This window comes from Carassius auratus, unplaced genomic scaffold (genome assembly GCF_003368295.1).
Source record: "Carassius auratus strain Wakin unplaced genomic scaffold, ASM336829v1 scaf_tig00004557, whole genome shotgun sequence".
Taxonomy (NCBI): Eukaryota; Metazoa; Chordata; class Actinopteri; order Cypriniformes; family Cyprinidae; genus Carassius; species Carassius auratus.
The window spans coordinates 653,983-671,420 of record NW_020523604.1 but is presented as its reverse complement, the minus strand read 5'-3'; the positions used below and the strand labels follow the sequence as shown (position 1 = coordinate 671,420).

Genomic DNA, 17,438 nt, shown 5'->3' with positions numbered 1-17,438 from the left:
ATGTATCACAACTAAATCAATATTTACTATGACATTTCCTCAATAAACTCCTAACTTGCTGCTTATTACTAGTTAGCAAGGTAGTTGTTAAGTTTAGGTATGGGCTATGCTTGAGGGAGCTAAGATATTGACGTCATTAATATGTGCTGATAAACATAAAGTGCTAATAAACAGTAAATAAACAGCAAATATTCTAGTAACATGCATGCTAATAAAGCAACTAATTGACAGGGAGAATAGGCAACTAAAGTGTTACCAGAAAAAACAAAAAACAAAAACAAAAAGAAAAACATATTCTATCAGTTTCTTATGCTGTCAATTCTTAAGTTGCAATTGGCTCACAAAAATAAAAATATCAACTCGCATCATTCATGTATTCATGTTTTTGAACAATTTCTGATAATGTCTTCTAAAGTTTCCATAGGCCTATGTTTATTTTCACAGTTGTTACTTTTTTAAAAAGCTGCAAATGGTTTGTTGAGATAGAAATTAAACACTTTGCACAACTATTATGGAATTTTTATTGATAACACTTGTTACTTCAGAATTTCGTTTCGGGCCTGTCAAACTCTATCAGCGGGAGATTGATCAAGTCAACTCTGACTTTGTTTAAATTAAGACTGGACATGAAAACAACCCCTGAAGCTCATACAGCATTTTCAACAGCCCTCAGCCAGGCCACATGTATCATGACCGGTCAGGAAATGGGCTTTGATATGAGGAATGCCTGAAGCTTGAAACAAACTTCACTGCATGAACATGGACCATATGGGACGAGTTTGATTAAATCTAATCTTTAAAACTTGTAAATATAGAATTATTTAACATTTACAATTTTTAATTTTGGAACGTTGTAGTTTTATTGCATAACTTAAACTTAACGTGACCTACGCAGGTCAGCTCCCTTTTCAAATAGTGACTCATTGCCCTCTAGTGGTGGCACAAAATAATTATTTTTTAGGAGGAGGAGTAAAAATCTTGTTTTATTAATGTTCTATGCGCCTACACTATCCTAGTCATTTCTCAAAGATATCAGCGTGCAAAAGAAAATGTTATTCTGAGTGTGAGTGTGAGTGTGAGATTAGAAATAATTCTATAGTCGTACTAATGACTATGCAGTTTCCTGACTTCAACATTTCCTGATGTAAATGATGATGTGCTGCCAGATCCACTTCAAATCAAGCAAACTAGACTGATGAAATGAGCGACTTTCTTCACAAAACAATAATAGTGAACACGTCAAATTGTGTATTTCTATGCTTCTAGAGAAAAGAGTAGAAAAAATATCAAGAAACGTGCACGTACAAAGTAGCTTATATCCTAAACCGCTGGCAAGGCAACACCTCACGAGATTTCCAATGTTCATTCATTATTAAGTAAGAGGTAGCCTATATTGTTACATACATTCACTGTTGCATTTAACTGTTTTAAAGTCGTAAACATTACATTTATTTTATTTAATGAAAAAATGTAACAGCCTACTGGATTCTTAATTATTTGTAGCTGAACTGCCGGCTTTTTGATGCATTAGAGTGCATTAAATATATAATATCTCCTCCGTTGTGGTTGTTGTTGTTGTTGTTTTTAGATAAGAAACCAGAATAATGAAAACCCAAAAGAAATCGGTCTTATTTGAGAAAACGGAAACCTCTTTCGAAACTTCTTACTGGAAATCAAGCGATTCGAACTGAAATGGCGTTGTTTCCCCGCCTACAAGGTGACGTTTTGTCTTGATAAATAGAAAGTTACCTCTTATGAACAAGCGTGATGCGTAAAATGTTTTGCTATGTCTTGCTAGCTCTCTAGATTTAGTTTCACAGCCAATGAGAATGTGTAGATATATTAGTCTGCGTTGTGCTCGTAGGTAAAGATCACACAGCTGAATTTGCCCTTCTGTAGTTATCACCGATTCACTGATTTCCAGCACAGTTTCAGTGGCGCAGCCTGGTTCATTAAATATATTACCTACAACAATTTGAATACGTTTTCCTTTTTTAATATAGGCTAAATATATATATTTTTATTATTATTTTCAGTCGAGTTAGAATTTATAGTGAGAATTTTAGGCCCATATTTGTAATTTATAATACCTATATTTACAATATATTCGTTGTTGGTAAATAATTATTTCCTAGGAGTTTAAGAAGAGCATTTTCTCTCTCTTTCACTTTCTTAAGTTCTTTTTTAGCATTATTGTTTTGCGATGCTAAAATGTAATACATACACAACCCAGTGAGAGAATGGGGTTAAATGCAGATTTAAAACAAATAAAATATAAGGTGCCATATAATGTTGAAAAAATAAATACAATACATTATGAACTTTGAGCAAGAAATGAATGACCATTAAGACGTCGTACGGACAAACAATATGAATTTAATAAAATATTCAGGCTCACATGTACGACGTTAGAAAGGAAAATGCTAAAGTAGGAAGACAAAACCAAGATAGGCCTAGTTACAAAAGTGTGAAGATACTCCCTTTATGTATGAAGATAAAAGTTTGAACATAGCATAAAATAATAAAGCACTTTCTGGCACACATAAAACTGGATTTAAAAACGATTACATATCTAATGTTCTGGGTATATAAAAATAAAATCTAAATATGTAATAATTTCCAGCCGGATAAAGTTTCTCATTCACCTGGTAGAAGATCTGCATCAGGGCGGCCAATAGGCAGCAGCTTTAGTGTCATTGTAAAGTGAAAGTAGGTGGATAGAAAGAAAAAAAACAACAAACGCACACGGAAGGCGCAGACTTATATCTCCTTACGTGTGTTAAAGAGCTGGCGTCGAAATCAGGTACGTTATATTCTATCAGTATTGTATTTTTGCTATATAAACTGCGAACGGTGAGTTTATCGCGAACTGAATTTGTTTATCGCTTGGTGTTGTTGTAAGGAGGAAACATGAGTTTTGTAACAGCCTACTTTTCTCTACTGTAACTGCTGTACGAAAATTACCAATCGTGCGGAGCGAGCGAGCAAAAACTGACTAAAAAGCCATCAAAGAGCTCTCTGACGAATAAAAATCTCACTTTATAATAATTTAATCTCGTTATGATTGTGAAGTCTGTTTAGTTAGGCCATTATATACTAACCTACATAAACGATACCAAATGACATAACCATATTTTTTTGCCTGGATACTCCATGTCAAGATACGCGAGGGATATGTCTTCATGTGAATTCACATATTCAACAAGTTTCCTGTATTTGACTCACTGCACTGGAAATAGCAGGAGCGTAAGGCCTATATGACTTAAACGTAGCCGACGTCCATGATTGTGCTAAATGCCACGTTATATATATTTTCGTTTGAAAGTGGAAAATACTTAAGTGTTTAGCACGAGCGCCTACACGAATTCACGCCCTACTTTCTGTTCCCCATAGGCTGTTTGTGGCATTGGTTTGTTACGCTTTTTTGTGTGTGTACACTGGAGAGTGGTCTGTTCTTTGTAAACCCTCTTCACTGTTGTTGTGACATTGCTTGTGTCAGCATCATACTTTGGGATGTAACACCCTCATGCTGTTATTTGTCATAAATATTATATGAATACTAATGGTTGGCTTTGCTGTGGCCTTTTAAAATGCACTAAAAAGGCTTAGTGAAGTGTTTATTTCAGTGCAAAGTAGATTAGTTGATGTAAATCAATCAGTATATCTATATGTCAAGCATTATTTTATGCTATTTGTCAATGGGTAGTTTTTTGTCATGGATGTGGACATATCAAGAATGCAATGCAATTATTAATTACAATGATTCAGTCAATTATAAAGGTTAATTAGGGAAAAAGTGATTGTATGCAAACCTCTGTGCAAAAAAAAAAAAAAAAAAATAGAATTGCATTTTGTATATCAGTTTGTAGATTGTTTAATTTGCTTAAATCCTTTTTGTTATTAGTCACATAATTTCAAGTTGTATCAACAGTAATTAGATGAGTGTAAAAGCCTATGAGTTTGTTCATTTCTGCAGTATGACATGAACATTATGAATGCAGTCATCCATTCAATGAAAATAGATCAAATAAAGTGGATGAGTGGTAAAGTGGTTCATGTGTCAGGTGCCAACTGCTATCTAAGTTTCAGTGTTTGGCAGGTTTGATGTTGAGAGATGGCTTTCTGTTTTCCATCACAGAGAATTCACTTTATAGGAAAGAAAATACACAAATCAAACATCAGAGATTTCAATATGAACAGATTTCTCCTAACCCAAATGATCAGAGCTATCTCTTACATATTTATTTTAGATGCTTACCGTACAGTTGTTCAATTTCTTTTTTATTTCCTTCAGTGTATTTTAGGACATCTAAGACCTGGATGACACCTTAACAAGACAGGACTATGAAAGAGCAGTCTTTGCGATAATTAAGTCCAACTCACACTGCACAGACAGACACAGACCAGTGCAGACAATCACTAGATTACAATACATTACCCCTTAGACATTCCAAGACCTGAAAAATACTAATTCAGCATGTTTAAAACAAATTGTTGGTGAAAACAAGCTTTGACAGATGCCAACAGACTAAAAGACACACTGATAAAACAAAATGCTGTGAATTGACCTTTAAACTAAATGTTTGAAATTAAATGTCTTCTCTGCAAATACATAAAGCATTACATAGAGCATTGTTCTATAAAGTCCACCTACAGTCACTCATTTAATCCCTTAAATGTATCTTTAATAATAAAAGTAACATTTTAAAATTGTTTCCCATGAAAATATTTTTTTCATGTCTTGAAATGGATTGACTACACCTTTACCTCATCGGTTAACCGAAGCTGTAAACACTATACAATGGCAAGTGGCAATATTGGATTAAATCAGATATATGTCTGAGCCAGACGAAGAAAAGGAAGATTGTACATGGATTGTACACGGGAGCCTACAAGTTTGATGTATCAGAATGGTAATAGATTTTATGTATTGCTCTCTACCATGTTGAACATGTAGAAGTAATAAGTCTTTGGCTTAACTATGTTATCAAAAAGCTTATAATCCATTGATAATGTTATACAAACCATGTTCCTGTTTTCTATTTGAGACAGCTAAGGATATAAAATGCCATATCTTGCAAGTTGATGGGATTGGTTACAATGTTTGTGGGCTGTTTCAAAACACATTTTTGAGACCATAGAGATTTTTGAGACAATGCACTTTTAAGGAGAAAAATGCTAAGCAGTGGCCGATGAATTTGCACGTGGTTTTTCCTTAAATAAGATTCAGAGAATATGAACTTGCTTTGCAGCCCTTAGAGCATAAGGATCAGCGCAGTGCTGGAAAAGAAAATGATTTTATGCAATAAAATGCTAAGAGATAATAATGAGCAAAATAGTTAAGTAATACTTTACTTACATTTATTCATGCTTTTATCTAAAGCGACTTACAATTGCTATATATGTCAGAGGTCGCAACACCTCTGGAACAACTAGGGGTTAAGTGTCTTGCTCAGGGACAAATTGGTGTCTCACAGTGGATTCGAACCTGGGTCTCTCACACCAAAGGCATGTGTCTTATCCACTGTGCCAACACCATTCATTATTAAGATATTGATTATGCGTGTTGTAATGCCATATATCCTTTAATAAATTATTATTAGTATTACCAAAGTTATTTTACCAAAGGTTAGCATAATTCATGCATTAAAACATTTACGTTTTTTTCAAGTTTAAAATGTTTTTTTCAAGTTTGTAGGTGTCAAGGTACAGAAACCAAATAATTAAATGTAAAATAGCACTGGATAGTCATCAATGTAAAAATGAAATATACAATTAAACCTACATTTATTGAGATACCTTTAACATTTCTCACATTATTACAGTTTTGCTATATATATCAAAAAATATATCTGGTGTCTGAATAATTTTTGGGTAGACTGTTAAAACTACAAAGTAATTCAGTCAAGAGCAGTGAGTGAATTTCATTTTCATTTTCTTGCTAAATTAGGCGCGGTCACTTTAAGATACGATGAACGCATCCAATATAATACACATCCCATTTTTTCCCTCAACTGTTACTTTCACTTTAGAAATAACTGAGAGTTTTTTCAAGCATAATTTCCGAGGTGGATATTTTGACATATTTTGTATGTATTTGTCGACACACGAGCAAAAATAAGCAAATTTGATGCTCAAGTGTTTTGAGACGCCTTTCTCTTCGCAGAAGAGAGCTCGGTTCAGTGTCGCTGTTCGTGATATGCGCCTCTCTCTCTCTCTCAGCACCGAACACAGTAAGCAAGTGACCAGCTACTCCGTTCAGCTTTTCCGCGTCTTGTGTTTGGATCGTTAATGTTTAAATCGACAAGCGGTAAGGCGTAAAAACATAAGAAAAAGATCAGCTTTCGTGACGATGCGCAGTAGTGGCCCGTCAACTGTCCTGAGCATCTTTTTAGGCTGGCCTCAGCCAGTCGGTTATATAAAATATCAAGGTGAAAGTCATCATAGCTTGCTTAGTATAGACCCAGCTCCCAACCCAACTTTGAGAATAGATTAACGGCTATATTTTTTTTAGCGCCCGATAAGAGTCTCGTGTTAACGCAGCACGTTAACGCCGATAACGGCCCACCACTAATATATACACACACACACACACGGATGTATTTTACACATATTTTTGTTTTGTTTGTTTTGAATCTCTCTCTCTCTCTCTCTCTCTCTCTCTCTCTCTCTCTCTCTCTATATATATATATATATATATATATATATATAATATACCCAAGATTGTCATACCAGTAAAGCAACATGAATTGAATTGAGAGAAACAGTTCAAGTTCGTCAGATAATGTCGAGTTGTTAGAAAATGTACCTCTGACCTTTTGTCAATGACCTGCTGGGTTGAAGCAGTAAAAAAGCAAAGCTATAAAACAAATTTATATTGATATACAAATATTTTGGGGCCATAAAACCCTTTCATGAATATGCCATCCTCTTTAATCAGGATCCTCTTATATTTTATTTGGGTTGTTCTACATCATAGAAAGCGGGAACCTGATTTATATGTGATTTAAATATAAATCAATGCATTTAGGCTTATTTAGTGATGTTAAGTAATATTGTACACTTGAAGTAAACAGGTTAATTTAGATGTTACAATGTTGTTGTTTTTTCACCAGTGTGCGTGCTACAGAAATAAGCACTGGGTTTTTACCAGACCTGTTTTTCCTGCACAGCTTCTGGTGTTCACACAATAGCAATCTAACTAACCTGATCACCACAGTGGTCAAGTTTAACGGACTGTTGTCACTTATATGAAAAATGACGTTATTATATACTTTAAGCATAGTCTTGAATTTCCATGATTCATTGGTTTTCCATGTGTGTAAGTGTAACATGACGTTTTTCCCTTGAATGGTTTATCTTCAGATATTATGTCTGCACATAGGTGTGGTCTTTTTCACCTACGCTGCTTCAATTCCTTTGTTAAACATTAGTGCAGGTATACCTTTAAAATAGGAATGGTGCAGATTAGCCCGAAAGAAAATTGGAAATATTGTTTGGAACAGAGGGATTCACAAATACAGGATGAGTCATGAGCTATAGACTCAAACTAATTAGTTATCTAGGAATAACTTTAAAAACTTTATTGGCAATTTTCTTATCTTTGATAATATAAAATACTTTAAAAATCCTATGATTACACCCTGTGATTTTACATTGAATGTGTAAATTGAAACTAGAGAGTAAACTATGGATTTGTATGTTACAATTTACTATAGAAACCTCTGCTCAATTGTACAGTTTAATTACTAACCTACATATTTTGAAGCTGGTTATTGAACCCTGACAGCTCTTGGAGAGTGAGTTTAGGTGGTTATTAAAACTAATAACTAAAATGACATGGTATTACACTCCAGTTTTCTTGGTTCAAGTGTAGTTCCTATGGAAAAACATCCTGTTTTTCTGCTAAATTGATATTTGATTAAAAAAATAATAATAAAAAAAGTGACCCAAGCAGTCACAAAGGAGGATCAATAGCGAAGTTTGGATCCAAAGGGTTGTTTATTTGGAGCAGATGTGCAAAATGTGCAAATAAATAGGTATAAGAGCCTAAAACAAAGATTGTAATAAAAACAGTCTAAAACTAGACTGCAATACTAAAAACAGTAGTAACTCTCCTCTACAACATCGAGGCTGGAGTTTCCCTTTCTACACAGCACAACAATCATGTCCAAGCTCTCTATCTGTCCACCCCCAACTTCTAGTGGTGGCCGTACAAATACAAATACAATTTTTTTTTTTCGCTCTCCCCAAATTGGAAAAAAAATCTTACCTTTGACTTTTTTTTATGATATACAAAAACAATAAATAAATTAATAATACATTTAAAAAGAGACAAGATAAACCAAAACATTTGCACAAGCATTTACATAGACTAGTTGAGCTGAGCGCTTTTTCTCAGTTTGCACTTCCTATTGAGACTCTCACTTAGCTAGACAAAAAAATACAAACACGCATCCAACATTAACAGTGAAAACAGTGATGAAAGACCATGTCAAAGTCTCTCCATCACAAGCTTTAAAAAAAAACAAATTATTTAGATGGTTACTACTGAAGTTATCTCCTTAGCCGTATGTGTTTTCCTATATAGTTTAAAGGAATTGTTTACAAAAGAAGATATTTTTAAAAATCTGTTTTTGTAACTATAATGGAAGTCCAAAGTTGTCTGGACCCCAGTGTTCTTCAAAATATCTATATTTCATTTGAGAATTTTCATTTATGTATCAACTGCCCATTTCAGTTTTATGGGTCTTCAAGTTCTTAGTAAAAAAAAAAATAATAATAAACTGGAAGAGCCATATATTTCTAATAATACTATTCATATACACAGCTTAAGGCTGTTTTTCTAAAATCGTTTTAGTGTAAAAGAAAAAGATTATAGACTTAAGTATGCTTAAGTTCGAGACCAATCAACATTTTTTTTCAGAAAGAAGTGAGCAGTGACACAATAGTCAGTAGTTATGGAAGACATGATCCAGCATGCTTTCATGCCTTAGTGCAATTTAGTTTCACTGCTTAAATCGACATCACATTAATTTAACACAGCTAACATATTTACCTAACTTGACATTATGACTTGGTTTGTTCCTTAACAGAAGGTTTTCAATTTAAGATCCTGAAAATAATTTTTTTTTTGTTTCACTGTTTATCCAAACACACAGAAATATCTGTGTACGCCTTAAATACAATTACATTTAATTAAGTTCCATTATGAACCATTAAAGAAACTAAATGGTCAACAGCATTTTCATAATATATGCTCTACTTTCTTACAATGCAGCATAAAGCTAATTGATAAAATTACAAACTATAAGTAAACTTGTTATATTAGTGATGGTTGGGTTGCCGGGCAGTTGTTGTCAAGCGTGTTGTGGTATACAGTGTCTTCTGTCCCCTTATGTTGGTGAGAGATAAGGCAGGCATACTGTCTTTTCTCCCTTGTCTAAAGAAAAGTCTGAACATTAATAACAAACCCTGCTCTCTCCCCAATGCCTCTGCCTTTGCTCTTTGCACCAAATAAAAAAAACAAACCCTTATTAAGCCTGAAATACAACATGGCATAAAAGGGTTGGGCTTTTCTTCACTTATTTTAGATCATCAGATGCTATTAATCAATGAGATTCTATAAATGTCATTCATTTTGTATCGAAGATTTCAGTTTTTCAATTCAGTTTGTTCAGAGTAAGGAACTTGTTATAAACTCAGTATTTAGTTGTTTTTATATAAAGATTGTGTTTTGTTTTTTGTTCTTAATACATGCATGGATAGTTTTCTATCTGTCTGATAGAACGGTCTGATTAATAGCTCTATTCTGGTATTTCAGGATTAAAGGGATATTTCAACCAAAAATATAAATGTTGTAAAACTTTTTTCACCCTCATGAGTGATTTTTCAGAAAGAAGCACCATTCAATTTAAAATTTCCTTCTGAAGATAGCCAGGTTAAATGATTTGCACACAACTTGAGTTAAACTGATTCTGATTTATGATGATAAGTGCTTAGATAAGTCACTTTTAAATCTAGACTCAAAACTCATCTGTTTAGCTGTGCTTTTATTGAATGAGCACTGTGCGATGTCCGAACTGATTGCACTGAATTTTACATTTTTTTCTGTATTTTATGTAAAATCATTTTCTATTTCTAACTGTTTTAAATTCATTTTAAATAATTCAATTTTAAAATAATTTCCAACGTTTTAAAATTGCTTGTTTTATTTTTGTTATTATTTTACTTTCTTTTATCTAAAGCACTTTGAATTACCATTGTGTATGAAATGTGCTGTATAAATAAACTTGCCTTGCCTTACCCAAAACCATTATTTTTTTTAATTCTTGACTGATTTGGTCCCTTTTTACTGATGTTGTTGTATGGAAAACAGCTATTGTTGAGTTGAGTAATCGTTTTTCAATGAACAACTCCAGTTCCAAAGAACTGAAAATGTAGTTTTTCCAGTGCAACTAATGTTGTGTTTTTTTTTTAACTGTTGCAGTGCTTGCATACTATGGCGCTGTGGGCGCAAATGACCCCGCAGTTACAGTACCTACCAAATCAGACACTGAATGAACTCTACCCGGACACATTCCCTCTGGACGTCAGGCACTATCTGGCCAGCTGGATAGAGGAACAGAGATGGTATGACATCACTGTTACAAATTAAATGGATGCTTTTGATGTTGTATTAAGATAAATAAAGTATTGTTTACCTGAAGTTTGCGCTGATCTGACACTTATAGTAGTAGCGTGAATACATCATCACAGGCAGTGTAGAAATGTTGGGTACACACCAAAAGATGATCTGGCTGATTTTGGGCCGATTTCCCACCTTCCGACAATCCTAGCTATGTCCCAACTATTGTGATGATTCTACAGATTATTTTATCAGATTTTCCCTTGGTGTGAGGTGTGATCGCGAATCATAAATATTCGACATGTTTACGATCAGAAATCCTGATGTGTGCACGCTCTGCAGATTATCACGTGAAACAAAACAATATCCAATCAGAAAGCGAGATGATGGAAGACGGAAGCAGTCATGGCGCAGCACAAGGGTGAAATTGATGTGGACAGCAGAGATGGAGGATCAGCTTATTGATTTGTGGCAACAGCACGAATGTTTATACAACGCGTCATGTATAAAATCATTCCAAACACTATCATTGCAATTTCTTCCTGCATATCGTCCGCCATGCTTTTTCTGAAGTCTCACGAGATTTTGAAAAATCTTTTGGTGTGTACCCAGCATTAGTAAGTAAGTGTCTGAAAATTTGAGAAGGGAGTAGTATTAGGCTGAAGGTAATGACTGAAAAGTAGTTTGACCAATAGTATGCAGGCATTGTACATAAACAGCCAATCACATGGTGTGTGAGAAGGTGGAATCTACAGAGAATGGCCAAGCAAAGCAAATATGGGTACATATAATGAGAGGAATGTGGAGAGCACAGTGAAAGGAAAACAAAACTAAAATCAGGACATTTTAGGCAATTTATAAATCCTATCAAAGACAAAGAGGACGTAGTAATGGCCTCCATGAGTTGACCCACTCTGATATTAAACATTTCAAAAGTTAATTTCTTATAATGGTTTTTCAGTAAGGTCAAATGGTTGAGTGCACATGTACTGGTGAGTAAATTAACTGTAATAGAAACGTGAGTGACTGTTGTCTAAAGCATAACATTTAGGGTAGATCACTGCTTAGGAATTTCCTGTTACAGGGAACTGAGTCATTCTTATAACGAGAATGGGGAATACGGTTGGAGAACCGCACAGGACAAGCTAGACTTGAAAGGCTTTGTTCTACATCAGTTTGCGACATTTACTAAGGATGATTCTATGCAGCAGGGCTTTAAAAATGTCATGCTTTTGTAATGTTTTATTTAGGGAGACCTTTGATGTGGATAACATGGAGCAAGAGCCTCAGGCTCGAAGGCTGTTGGATCAGATGATGCATTTGCTGCAGGAAGTGGCCCAACTCAACCCTAACGTGGTGGAGAGGGTCAAACTACAACATATCAGCCGGAACTTGGTGTGCATAACAGATATTCCCAACCTTCGTGATTTCTTCTGGCTTAAAGCTACTGGTTCATTCCGTGTCAAATCAACCAAAACAATAGAAAAAAAATCCCTAGCTCAAATTTTTTATTTTGCTAATATTTTTTTTCTCAAGAAAATCTTAAATGTAATGGATGAATATTTACTGAGTAATCCACTATTTTGTAGAAAAAATACAGGGGGGTAAAAATGACTTCAGATAGATGGCAGCATGATAATAAACTGAGTAATCCACTATTTTGTAGAAAAATTACAGGGGGGTAAAAATGACTTCAGATAGATGGCAGCATGATAATAAACTGAGTAATCCACTATTTTGTAGAAAAATTACAGGGGGGTAAAAATGACTTCAGATAGATGGCAGCATGATAATGATATTTTTTTACACAGAGATTGATAGGTCTGGTAGTAAAATCTGTTGACTTTAGCAATCTTCATTGCATTATGTGGCAGTTAAAAAATGGTGAAACTGCACTTTTAACGTTTTTTTTTCTCCAAAGTTTGTATGACTGTAACTCAAGAAGTATTAAAGATATCTTTATGTCCTTTTAGATATTGGGTATATGAAATATAATGCTTCTTTTCTTTTAAAGAGGAATGTCTGAAAAACAAATAATGTTGAAAACTAGACAAGTATTGAGAACTGCATTGAACATACCTGAGAGCCATAAATATTATTTTTCCTAAGTTTGCATGCCTATAACTCAAGAAGTGTTAAAGATATTGCAATATGATTTTGGATTCTAGTTCTTAATAAACTTTTCATTTGGATTCTTCATTTTCAAGGCTCTACACAGTTCAGTCCCAGAGATATGGGGATCTCAATGAGGCTCCGTGTCCAGAATGTCAAATATTACCTATTTTTAGTGGTTGAAAACCAAATGTTGGTCACTTTGTATACAGCTGATACTTACTCTATTTAAAACAAAGTGTCTACAGAATAAGTAATGTTGAAACTAGGTGTTTATCTTGTTTCCCTCTATCAAAACAGAACATACCTGTCGGAGTGCTAAAAATGCCCTGTAATAGTCAAGTTGAGGCACATTACCTGTCTCTCAGTAGTCTATTTATAGGATTCAATATTTAAAGTAGTTTCAGGGATATTTAGAAGGAATTTTATTTAGAAGGTTCATTTTAACAGCTTCGGAATCTACCAAGAGTTCAAACATGCAGTATTGTAACATGTAAACAAATTGCACACCTTATAGGAAAAACAGGTTGCTTTTGCCACAAGGTCTTTCTTTCCTTAAGGTCTTTCACAGGTGAATCTCACCCCAGGTAAATGGGATCCTGGGTAATTTTATTTTACATTACACACTGTTCATACTTTACCTAGATTTAACAATTATTACTGGTCACTCATAATCTGATGTGTCACACACTATACATTACTAAACTCTGGGTTACTGGGTTAATAACATTTGGTGGATACAATAATTTGGACAGGGAGCTGCAGGATTAAACCATACAGAGTCTTAAAAAGGAAAATTCCAAATGAAAAGTTTCTTAGGAACCAGAATCTAAATTCATATTAAGATAACGTTATATATATCTTGAGTTGCACAAACAGGCACACAAACTTTTGAAAAAATTATATTTATGACACAAACAGGTGTGTCCTGTACAATTTTGACAGGGGGAAACACAATGCATTCATAGTATCAACACTACTTATCCTTTAGACTTTCTGCACAGTAAATATATTGACCCAGATTTGGTTTTTGAAAACTGAAAATGTATACATTTAAAAAATTTACTCCTGGAGCCATATTCAAAATCCAGTATCTCTGGAACCCATCCAAATAGAGCCTTAAATATGAAGATACTAAAAGTAACGTTTGTTAAGACCCAATATCTAAAAGGGCATTAAGATATCTTTAATACTTCCTGAGTTACAGGCATGGAAACTTTGGAGAATTTGGACTTTCCCCATTTTTGAAAGTTCAACCCTGGCACATAATGCAACAAAGATTGCTAAAGTCCACAGATTTTACAAACAGACCTAGCAATTTCTGTGTAAATATAACATTATGATACTGCCATCTTTCTGAAGTCATTTTACCCCCCTGTAATTTGACTCTGAATCTCAGGTGAAAATGGCCATTTTAATCCACCTCTACTCTACTAATAGTGGATTACTCCATAAATGTTCATCCCTGACATTTAATATTTTGGCTTTCATCACTAAACATGTCTGTCTTTCTTCCGAAAAAAAATTTAACCGGTTAAACTAATGACTTTTAATACAGGGTTTGTAAAGTGGGGTGCTGGGGACCCCGAGATGGTTTAAACACTAACAATATAAAAGCTCATTATTTAATTTACAAGCAACAATCAACCCTCTACATTGCGACTAAATCACTCGCATATGCCACTTATTTTCACTTCGGGCGACTAGACTGTACGCTTTAGAGTTTCACTCTCTGTAAAGCTATCTGTGCTGTTTCTTAGTTCATCTGAATGGAAGAGCAAACGCACCTGTATTTGACGTAACGTAAACTCTAGTGTGAAGGCGCACGACTCGCCGCCCCTTTGTCTCTCACACACGTAGAGCGAGAGAGAGCGAGTAAATTGACGCGCTAATCCATATTCTTTGTTGTATTTTCCGGTTAAAATAATTACGTTCCTCTTCAGGAACTCGAGCTGCGTCGAGAACGAATGGAAGAACACGTCCAGCGTGACGTCTCTGAATAACGTGTATAATCAGTCCAATGGAAGGGCGAGATGTCATAGGCGGGTGACGTCAGAGACCAGGAAGCATAAAAGCATGAGCGGCGAAGCCGGTAATCAGCCTTGTGTCTTCAGCAAGCGCTCTGTGTGTGTGTCTGTCACTATCTGTTTGTGAGTCTTATTTAGTGTCGTTTGTCCACTGATAAACTCCATTGTCAAAGCTTCAATCGAGAGAAGTTTTGGGGCGAGAGCAGGCAGCGTTCAGACTGTGTGTTTTCCCTGCCAAAAAAAAAAAAAGGTAGGGACACACACAGCTCGTGTGTTGTCTGCTTGAGAATGAAGCGTGCAGTGTCAGCTCTCAAGGGAGTTGACGGCTGAGATGCGAGCCTTTGCTTCACTCTCAGAAGGCTCTCTTTGAGAGAGCTTTCACTGGCGTTTCTCGCGGTGCCAGCCCTGCTTTCGCTGAGGCGGACCGGTGGTTGTGCTCGCGGGATTCATTTTCAGATCTGCTGGAAGGAATTTAAGACGGGCAGGTCCCGATCTTCTTTCTTAGCCACCAGATCAGGCGCCCGCTCTCGTGGGTCGGAAACCTGCGTTTGCTGTACTTTCTCCCGATGAGAGGGTGTGACGCACTGCCTGTCTTTCTCTGAGGAGATTGATTTGTAAAGGCGTCGATGAGCTCGCCAGTTGCACAAGCACCAGTCACACAAGCATATTATGCCTAATATTAACATAAGCAGCATTAATGAAGAGTGGAGCTCGCGCAGTCAGCTCTTGGGGGGCTGATTGTGCTTTTCTCACTGTTAAGCGCTCCGCTCTTGCCGGGCACGCTCCGAGGAGTGTACATGTGCATGCGGTCTCCTTCTGAAGTTTAGCCATTGGACGGGTTGTCCCCGATTTCTGTCAGGCTCCTTCTCCTTCTCTTGCTTTAGCTGTGCTCTTCCACACTAGGCAGAGATTTGAAAGTCTGGCGACGTGGGCATTCTTGTTCCCCATTCATTCTTGACGCAGCTCGAGTTCCTGAATAGGAACATCTGAGGTTACGTATGTAACCCTGGTTTCTCGAGGGAACGAGACACTGCGTCGCAGTGCCACACTTCCGTCATCTCTGGCCGGTGCTTGCTTGATTGGATGATTACCGGCTTTGCTGCTCATGCTTTCATGCTTCCTGGTCTCTGAAATCACCCGCCTATGACGTCTCGCCCTTCCAGTGGACTGATTATACACGTTATTCAGAGACGTCACGCTGGACGTGTTCTTCCATTCGTTCTCAACGCAGCGTCTCGTTCCCTCGAGGAACCAGGGTTACATACGTAACCTCAGACAGTTTTCTGGTAGTGGGCGGAGCTAACGCGCAAACGGCTGGCTCGGATCTTATTGGCTGGCGCTCATCTATTATCGACCCGGTTTTGATTTCAGCAAATCAGTTCGAGAGAAGGCACAAAACTTGATTACTATTCATGAATTCAGCAGCTCATTAATCCTTAGTAGTCCTTAGTGCTTCTTATAGTTCTTATTAGTAGAATTTGTATCATTAATATCTCATCAGTATTTTAGTTTTTTTATATTAAGTTTTTATTTTTATTTTTTATACAGAAACACTGAATGACCAAAAAAGCACCAACACCAGTCCAGATAAAATGTTGAGTTAAAATTACTAATATGCATTCAAAAATGGTTATCAAGTTTTTCTAATTACTAAAGTTATATTATTAAACAATACTTGATTATTATAATGCTTGACTGACTGATGTTAAGAGTGTACTTTCAGATATCTAAGAAATGCCATTTTACAAACACTTATATATATGCAGTCATGCCCAAAAATATGGACACCCTTGGTAAATATGAACAAAGAAAGCTGTGAAAATGAATCTGCATTATTGATCCTTTTGATCTTTTATGAAAACAAAATCACAAAAATCTAACCTTTCATTGGATAATAATTTAAAATGGGGGAAAATATAATTTATGAAATAAATGTTTTTCTCTAATACACATTGGCCACAATTAAAGGGTTAGTTCACCCAAAAATCTAAATTCTGTCATTTATGACTTCGATTTACTGTAGTCCAAGGGCTCTCAGTCCCTCCATTGAAACTGTGTGCATGGTATACTGTCCATGTCCAGAAAGGTAAGAAAAACATCATCAAAGTAGTCCATGTGACATCAGAGGGTCAGTTAGAATTTTTTGAAGCATCGTAAATATATTTTGGTCCAAAAATAGCAAAAACTATGACTTTATTCAGCATTGTCTTCTCTTCCAGGTCTGTTGTGAGATTTCAAAACACTGCAGTTTAGTGATATCCGGTTTGGGAACAAATAATTCGATGTAACCTGATCTTCTTGAACCAGTTCACCAAATCGAACTGAATCGTTTAAAATGGTTCTCGTCTCCAATAAGCATTAATCCACAAATGACTGATGAGGAGCTGATGATACTGCACATGTGTGATTCAGCGTGAAGCAGACTGACACACAGACCGTCTGAACCGAACTGGTTCTTTTGGTGATTGATTCTGAACTGATTCTGTGCTAATGTTATGAGCGCGAGTAAACCGAAGGCTTGGCTCAAGGGCAATCATCGCAAATGATGTCATTACTTTGAGCGCAAAAGAACCGTTGAATCGTTTTCTTCAACCAGTTTATTGAATCGAACTGTCCGAAAGAACAACTGGTGATCCGAAAACCGATGCAACTGGTTCTTGACTCGAGAAGGA

General features: G+C 35.8%; 1 protein-coding gene across 3 annotated transcripts in view; it reads left to right on the top strand.

Annotated features, from left to right (window-relative positions):
* Positions 1 to 2,648: 2,648 nt before the first annotated feature.
* The window catches only part of stat6 (signal transducer and activator of transcription 6, interleukin-4 induced), a 36,485-nt gene continuing 21,695 nt past the window's right edge, over positions 2,649 to 17,438 (top strand). For all 3 annotated transcript variants that reach the window (XM_026243896.1, XM_026243895.1, XM_026243894.1), the window contains exons 1-3: positions 2,649 to 2,803; positions 10,490 to 10,632; positions 11,878 to 12,022. In XM_026243896.1, coding sequence (XP_026099681.1) covers positions 10,502 to 10,632; positions 11,878 to 12,022 — 276 coding nt within the window. In that variant the 5' untranslated portion in view covers positions 2,649 to 2,803; positions 10,490 to 10,501. The remainder of the gene's footprint in view (positions 2,804 to 10,489; positions 10,633 to 11,877; positions 12,023 to 17,438) is intronic.